Below are 8,669 nucleotides of genomic sequence, written 5' to 3'. Positions count from 1 at the left end.
TCTTGAAGGCCTCTAGTGTGGGAGAGCCCACAACCTCCCTAGGTAACTGGTTCCATTGTTGTACTGCTCTAACAGTCAGGAAGTTTTTCCTGATGTCCAGCCGGAATCTGGCTTCCTGTCACTTGAGCCCGTTATTCTGTGTCCTGCACTATATGTATTTCAATGATCAATATTTATTCTCTCACATCCTTGCGAGGGATAACAAGCTGAATTTTTTTTTATTACAATTTTGAAACTACCTAATATTCTGTTTGCAATTGGCATCCGTTCATTGTGATCACTGAATGCACAAAATGGTAGTTTCCGCGGAAAAATAAAGCACTGCAAAAAAATTTTTGCCTCTCCTGGGGGGTGGGGTGCGGGGTCATGGGGGCTTCAAAACCATGAGCATCCCCACTTCAAAATTTTTTATCACTACCCCAAGGCTGTCATTGCTGGGGAAGGGGCATCAGCGACAAACATGATGTAAGGTTGTTTTTAGATATTTGTTGACTTTACGTCTATTGTTTTACATAAATGGTATTTAAACATTGTATATTGTATTTTAATGTTTTTAATCTTTGCAAACTGCCTCAGCCTCAGCGGTGGGATGGTATAGAAACAACAACAACAATAATAATAATAATGGGTGGGGGAAGATGCCAAGAGTTTACCCTCAGTGGCTGCATTCAGAAGACACCTTAAACCAGGGCTTTAACCACAGTGGTTAAGCCAGAAAGCCAGGCCGTGTTCAGAAGACACCTTAAACCACAGCTTTATTCACCATGGTTAAAACCATGGTTTAAGGTGTCTTCTGAACACCGCTTGACTTTCTGGCTTAACCACTGTGGTTAAAGCCCTGGTTTAAGGTGTCTTCTGAACGGGGCCAGTACGGGTTAACCCCAGCTACAGGACTTTGACACACGAGGCCTCAACGCCAACGCCGCGAGTGCTCCTGACCACGGGCAAAGTGCCGCTCAGCACCCACGACAAACAACTGGGAGGATTCTGGCGCGTGGCGAGAATTCCTAACAGCCCCGTTCTGAACACCTGATGGGCCTCCTCTCTCTCTCCCCCATGAAAACTCGAGGCGGCTCTGCGGTTCGGGAGCGAGGCGCGCAGGCGGCGGGCGACCAACGTGGGCGTGACGAAAGCTGGGAATAAGCGCTGGGGGCGGGGGAGAGGCCACGACTCGGGACGCGCCGCCGGGCTCATCAGCTCCGCTCCCGCAGCCACTGCAGAGAGTGACGCATCCCTCCTCCGCGCCTCATCTTCCTTGCACTCTTCCTCCTCCTCCCCGCCTTCCTCACGTTGCTTATTCCCTACCCCACCGGCGTCGATCACCCGATTTTGGAGAAGGGGAGGGCGGGGCGCGCGCGCCGCTCGTGTCCGCCTCGCGCCCCCCCCCCAGCCCTTCCTGGCTTGTCCCGCGCGTCGCTCCCCCACCCCTCCGGCAGCGGCTCCGTGCCGCCGCCGCCGCCGCTTTGGATGCTGCTGCAATGCATCAAGTTTCGCTGCGCCCTCCCCTTCCGCGTGGCGCACGCTTCGATTCATTCGCAGCCGCCCTCTCCTGCAGCAGCAACCCAAAGCCTTTCCCGGCCAGACCAGGCTCTGCCGCAGCGGTGCGCGCCGCCGGGGAAGGCTAAGGCAGAAGGAACGGGGGCCGGATCGCCGCGTCGCAGCCCCCGTCGGGGAAGGAAGGGCGAGTAAGAGGGAGGGTCATCCGGAGAGCGTCTCCTCCCAACCCCGGCCCTGATCCCTCCCCTCTCCTCTGCAGCAGGCGCGCGCGCGCGCCCCGCACGCTCGCGCTCTCACACGCTTCTAAAATCGATCCCCTTTTCTCCTCGGCTCGGTTCCTCCCGGCAACGGGAAAAAAGGAAAAAAAAAAGAGGCTGAAGATCGCGATCGTTCGGTCCCGAGCCCGGCGCGACGCAGGGCTTCCGACGCCTCGTGCGGTGCCCCAGCCATGGATCCGGCCCTCTCGAGTCCCGGGCAGGCACCTGCCCTTGGGGGCGCGTAGCTCCTCCTCGCGCGCGCCGCGAAGACGCTTTGCCAATCGGGGCTGTGTTGAGCGCCCAGATTGGTGTTGGTGGTGGGGTTTGGGGCGTGTGTCTCGGCGTTGAATTTGCCCTCTGCAAAGAGAGAGAGACGGGGACGGTGCGAATCCAGAAGAGGATCCGGATTTAGGAAGCCCTCGGATGCAGCTGGCGCCAGCGGGGCTACCCACGGCCGCTTTGGCTAAAGGGCAGGGCCGTGGGCACCTCGAGCCCCGCGCCGGGGCGCCTTGAGTCCTGCAGGACGCGCCGCTCCTGCACGCCGGGAGAGCCGCGCGCTTTGGGTGGAGATCGACCGCGTTTGCACCGGACGCCCAGCGCCAGCCAGCGAGGCTTGCGGGATCCGTGGCGGCGCAAGGCGGAGCCGTCTCGCCCTGGCTCGGTGAAGAGGAGGGGAAGGGATCCCGTTTCCCCCCACACGCTCCGGGCCCACCCCAACTTTTATGGCTCCTCCAGCCGGCCGCCTCTCCTGCTTCTTCGCGGTCTCTCGCTCCCCGGCTGGGTCCGGTCGCAGCAGCGGGCCGAAAGGGGCAGCCGTCGGGGCAAAGAGCGCCGGAGCGCCCCCTGCCGCTGCCCTCCGCTCCGGGGTCGGGCGGGATCCAGTGTCCGAGGCGGCCCCAGCTGCATCCGGCGGGGACATTCCAAGGCGCGCTTGGGTTTTCTTGGGCGGCCGCTAAGCCCCGGGCTATAAATACGCTCCCGGGAAGATTCCTCCCAAGGATCGTCTGTCTGTTGACTGCAGGACGACGCTCCGAAGGGCGGGAGCAGCCCCCCACCCCCACCAGACCCTGGATCCGACGCCCCCCGCCATGGCTGCCCCGCGACCCCTCTCGCTCCTGCTCTGCTTTGCCCTGGGTGAGTTAGACAAACTAGCAGGGGGAGCAGGGGAGGGGGGGGAAGAGCGAGCCGGATGTCAAGGTATAGAGCGCGCGGCCCAGGTGGAGGAGGGGGGGGCGTGCTGCAGAAGCCCAACCAAACACGGGCAGCGATGAAGGTGATTGAGCATGGCCCATGGGGCGGGGGGGCGGGAAGGCCAAGCTTACTCCGCCATCCGGGGCCAGCTCTTCTCTTGGCTCCTGCAGGGCCTGCACACCCTAAGCCCAGGGCAATCCGCTTCCCGGGCTTCATGTTAGGGACTTGTACAAGATCCTCCCTTCCCTACAGTCACAGCTTAGGTTGTCCTTTTGGGCCGTGCCCTACAAGGAAGATAGGGGCTTCTTGGAGACTTTTGGATAGCCAGCCTAAGAAAAAGCCCCCAATTCTACTCTGTGGGTTTCTCTAATGGACAGGGTATATAATTCAGGGATGTTTGAAATCCAGCTACAGGTTTTCTTTCTCCTCTCCCAGAGTTTGCATATAGATCCCAATCTGCCCAGAGCCCATTCCGCCATCACCACCCGGATCCTTTTTGACGCTTTCGTTTTTTAGGGACCCTGGAGCCCATTCCAGGCCCCCCCTAAATCCAGTTTCAGGGGTTTCTCTTCAATCCTGGAGGGACTAGGGCAGCCTTCCCCAAACCGGCACCCTTCAGATGTGATAGACTGCAACTCTCATCGTGCCATGCTGGATGGGGAGGATGGGAATTGCAGTCCCAACATATGTGGAGAGACCCAAGTTGAGGAAGGCTGGATTGGGGATATAACAGCAGCTACGCTGGACCTCGCTATATATTCCAACCCAGCGGGGATGAATTCAGAGTAGTCTGGAGTGAACTGTAAGCAAATGCAATGCTTACATTTGCTTACAAGGGCAATGACTGCAAATGGAAATTTAATGTGGGCTTGATAAATTCAGAGTTCAAATATGGCCAGATGTTTTCACACGGGGCTGGAGTAAGTCCCACTAAACTCGGTTGGACTTGCGTCCAATTAAACATGTATTTCCCCCCTTACACGGCACCCTCCAGATGTGTCAGAGTACAACTCTCAATGTCTGGTTGGGGATGATGGGAGTCATTGTAGTCTGACACATCTGGAGGGTGCCACCAGGTAGGGGAAAGGCTGATATAGACGACAAAGCTGCACATAATCTGCTGGGGAAAGAAACAGATTAGAAAGTTGGTGTTAGGGTAAAAAACCCAACCAGAAGGGAGGGAACAGGAAAACCAGACAAGTCCAGAGGCAGTGACCATTTCTTTATTGAACTACACGTGTAGGAGGAAACTCACCCTCGAAGGATTGAAGCTGAGCTTCTCTCCCCATCATCCACAACCAACATCTTTTATGACATTCCCTGTCCCTCCTGATGAGCTCATGGCTCATCCCTCCTCCCATCCCTTGTTGATTGCAGAGTTCTACATTTTCCATTAATGAAACTATTTCTAACAGCTAACAATACACAAAATTGTGACAACGATGCCCTGTTTATGTAACTTACAGTACCAGATAAGCCCCCCATGCAAGGGCGGGCGAAGCTGACTTTGCTGACTATTGGGGTGGATTTCGTGACAACAAGGAGCAAGCGCCGAAGTGTCTGGGATGATGGCAACTTGGATCCGGGATCCAAGCCTTAGAAGCTGTGTTTTTGGAAACTGCTACATTTGACCAGGCAGATTAGGGGCATTCTCTGTGGTGGTAAAAAGTGCAGAGCAACCTTGAGCAACTGGCCAACTGCATTCCGATGACTCTTTATTAATGAACATGGGGAAGGAAGGGGTCTGGTGGCAGAGCCTTGAGTACATGGTGTATACTTTTCCCCCAGAAAGGGGGTCTTTTTGGTAGGGGGTCTTTTGACCACCTTAACATTGGAAGCAGTAAAACAGAGAGAAATATTTGCTATGGATGAATTGGAATGCGAAGGAACGTGTCTCTTGCTAACGCTCTATAGCAGGGACCTGCGGAATGGAGAGGGTTAAAGGAAGATGGGGGACAAATGCAGGCAGTCCTACCTCCGTGGGCCTTGTGTTTGCAATCTTCCCTTTTCTCCTTCAGCTGGCTCTAAGAATGTCCCCTCTGGGGCTACTTTTTCCGTCTCTGCTCTTGTGCCAGATACCTCTTCGGCTGATGAGTTCTCCCTCCCCAAGAATGCTTTCCGAGCGTCGATCTTCCAGCTCATTAAGCCCTTCATGGTTTAGATTTGGTATGGGGAAGAGGAAAAGAAGGGCGCTTGGAAACGCTCCCTTATCATCCGGGACAGCATCAGCTCCCTCAGGTTCCTTGGAGAGGGACACACCTACTTCATAAAGTACACAAGGGGGAAAAATTGCCCTTAGATCTTCCTGGTCTGCTGAGTATGGTAACAAGTGCTGTGAGCCGACCTGTGTTTGTGTGTTGGTTTTCTCATTCATCTGAGATTTTCCGAAATAATTAGACCCTGTGGAGCAGGAGCCGTCCTTGACTACGTAGTCTCCCCTCCTGCCAATCCAGGAATATTATGAAAAAATAAATGGGTAGATTCTAAACCAGCCATGCAAAGAAGACTGGAATATAACATTAAAAAAACCCCACAACCAAGTCACTTCTGCCCTGCTTTTCCACTTACAAAATAATCCAAGTTGTGGGTGTGTAAACTATTTTTTTTTTAAATGTATCAAATAAATGTAGACTATTACACCAGCAGGACAACCCAAATAAACAACATGACACAGCACGAACCTTTTTTTTAAAAAAACACTTCACTAAAAAGAACTATAAGCCCATAGAAATAAAATCATATTCGCCACCCATTGCAAGGCCACGCCAAACCCTTAGCATTACAGTGTTCTGTTTTGTGCATGAGTGTGGTTTGTTGCTGAATTGTGGTCTGTTGCTGAATTGTGGTTTGTTGCTGAATTGTGGGTTGTCATTACATATGAACCTTGCAGTATGGTTTAAGTATGGCTTGTTAACCATGAACAACCCAGAAAGAGAACCCATGTGTACTGGGTTGTTCATAGTTGACAACCCATAGTTAAACCATAGTGCAGGGTTTACACATAACAACAACCAGTTCAATGATTAGCAACACCTGGGCCACCCACCCTTGGCAGACCATTCCAAACATGTATCCAAACATGTATCCAAATATGTATGGATACAAACAAATATGTATGGATGCAAGGGAAAGGAAAGGAACCTCTCGTGCAAGCACTGAGTCATTACTGACTCTTGGAGGGACGCCAGCTTTCGCTGACGTTTTCTTAGCAGGCCTTATAGCGGGGTGGTTTGCCGTTGCCTTCCCCGGCCGTTATTACCTTTCCTCCAGCTAGCTGGGTACTCATTTTACCGACCTCGGGAGGATGGAGGCTGAGTCGACCTGAGCCGGCTGCCTGAGAACCAGCTTCCGCTGGGATCGAACTCAGGCCATGGGGAGAGTTTTGGCTGCAGAAACTGCTGCTTTACCGCTCTGCGCCACATGAGTCCAACCAAACATGTATCCAAATATGTATCATAATACATATGTATGTATTTCATTTTTATCCTGCCCTTCCTCCATGGAGCTTAGGGTTGGCATGCATAATCTCCCCTCCATCTTCATTTTATTCTCACAACAACTCTGTAAAGTCACTCACTCAGGGCCCTTCATGACTGAGCATTAGCACTTCTCAGTCCTAATCCAGCACTCAATTTTCTACACCATATAGGAACATAACAAACAGCTTACTCCCTTTCCCAAATGTTCCTACCCTGCCTGCCGGTTCATAGCAAAATATTTGTGGATGGACTAAAAGAGAAGAAGTACCAACTTCCTTTTAATTTTTTCTAATGCTTTCCTGTCTGGTTGTCTGGAAGTGATTTTTACTCACCCCAGGTGAGTTACCATTTAGATCTTTTTGGTTGAGGCAGTCTTTGAAATGGTAACTCGCCTGGAGTAAGTAAAAATTACCTCCAAACAACCAGACATTTTGTGGATGGAAGAAAACTTATGGACATTCTTCATGTTCTGGAAAGCCTTGAAGGAATCTTGTTTTCCCCCTTCCCATGCACTTTGGCAAGGTTTACATATTTCATCATACTGACAGCATCTCTCTAATGTTGAATGGGTGGGTGATGTAGGGGGATGGCCTCTCCCCTTTTGTTCTACGTCTATGTATTGATTGTTTGGGCTCTTGTCAGAATCTCAAAATGTGTTTCATTAGATGTTAGATTCCTAAAATTCATTATTTCAGAAATCAGCTTGAAAAACGTGGGGGAAATGAATGCTGAAGTCTCTCTCTAGCACGAGGCAAGTTCAAAAGAAGTCCAGATTAAAAGCATTTTTAAATTCTCTGTAAATGAGCTTTAATGCATGAACAGTGAAGTGCAGAGTTACTTGTTGGAACAGACTGAAACCATGAAAAGCAAAGCAAAGCAAAATAGAGTGATCTTGCTCTCAGAGGTCAAGGCAGCAGCCTGACTTGCAAACTCTGTCGTCAGTCTGAAATATGCATCGCAGCCAGGGCTGAACCCTGAGCTGATGTTTAGGTACGATGACCATAGAGCTGCAGGAACTATGCTAAAGTGTTCAAATACAAAAGAGGGCAGGACTGAAATTCCCTTTTCTATACAACTGCTAAAGATACAGGAAACCTGTCCTCCTTTTCATATGGTCACCCTAGTTTAGGGTCCTGCAGCCCAGGGAGCAACGAAATGACCACACAAAGAGTGGCATCTGAGGACTGTGGCAAACGGGCATCAGCACCTGGGCCAAGGTGGACATGCCAGGGCCTATTAGGGGTGACTCTGGTCCTGAAACACCCTTTTTTTGGTCTTATTTTTTGGAAACATTTTGTAGTTGGGGCATATAAATGGCATTCATTTATTATTATTATTAATTATTATTATTATTATTATTATTATTATTATTATTATTATTATTCATTTAGCCTTGTGTGGCGCAGAGCAGTAAAGCAGCAGTTTCTGCAGCTGAAACTCCCCACGGCCTGAGTTCGATCCCAGCGGAAGCTGGTTTCAGGCAGCCGGCTCGGGTCGACTCAGCCTTCCATCCTCCCGAGGTCGGTAAAATGAGTACCCAGTTAGCTGGGGGAAAGGTAATCATGGCCAGGGAAGGCAACGGCAAACCACCCCGCTATAAGGCCTGCCAAGAAAACGTCAGCGAAAGCTAGCGTCCCTCCAAGAGTCAGTAATGACTCAGTGCTTGCACGAGAGGTTCCTTTCCTTTCTATTATTACTGTTTTTGTTGTTGTTGTTGTTGTTGTTGTTGTTGTTATTATTATTATTATTATTATTATTATTATTTCTATACTGCCCGATAGCTGAATCTCTCTGAGTGGTTTACAGTAATTCATAAGGTTATAAAATACAGCATAAAAATATAAATATACAAAAGTTTAAACAATGTAGACAACTAAAAATAGTTTCAATAGAATACTAGACCTGTTTAGATGGCTAGAACAAATGCCCCTTCATATGCCCTTAAATGCCTGGGAGGAAAGGACAGTCTTGACTTGATGATAGTGTTGCCACCAAGTGAGCCTGAGTGGGGAGCTCCTTCCATAGTCAGGGGGCCACCACTGAGAAGGCCCTCTCCCTGGTCGCCACCTCAGAGGAGGCTTCCAGATGTTGATTGTAGTGTCCGGGTATGTTCAGGTCGGGTACCTATAGTCATGGTAAGGCTCTGATTTGACCGAGTTTAAAAAGCAAAACCACGCATGCATTTTTTATTAAGGCTGGCAAACCGTCTACATTACAATATCAGTAATGTAGAAGCATTTGTAAA

The 8,669-nt window shown here is 50.6% G+C and overlaps 1 protein-coding gene across 1 annotated transcript in view; it reads left to right on the top strand.

Moving 5' to 3' along the window:
* Positions 1-2,421: 2,421 nt before the first annotated feature.
* SCN1B (sodium voltage-gated channel beta subunit 1) overlaps positions 2,422-8,669 on the top strand; it is a 31,575-nt gene continuing 25,327 nt past the window's right edge. Inside the window, exon 1 of the mRNA XM_063140765.1 lies at positions 2,422-2,888. Coding sequence (XP_062996835.1) covers positions 2,843-2,888 — 46 coding nt within the window. The 5' untranslated portion in view covers positions 2,422-2,842. The remainder of the gene's footprint in view (positions 2,889-8,669) is intronic.

The sequence above is a fragment of the Elgaria multicarinata genome, chromosome 13 (genome assembly GCF_023053635.1).
Source record: "Elgaria multicarinata webbii isolate HBS135686 ecotype San Diego chromosome 13, rElgMul1.1.pri, whole genome shotgun sequence".
In the NCBI taxonomy this organism is placed as follows: Eukaryota; Metazoa; Chordata; class Lepidosauria; order Squamata; family Anguidae; genus Elgaria; species Elgaria multicarinata.
The sequence above is the reverse complement of the archived record's forward strand: the minus strand, read 5'-3'. Positions and strand labels throughout refer to the sequence as shown.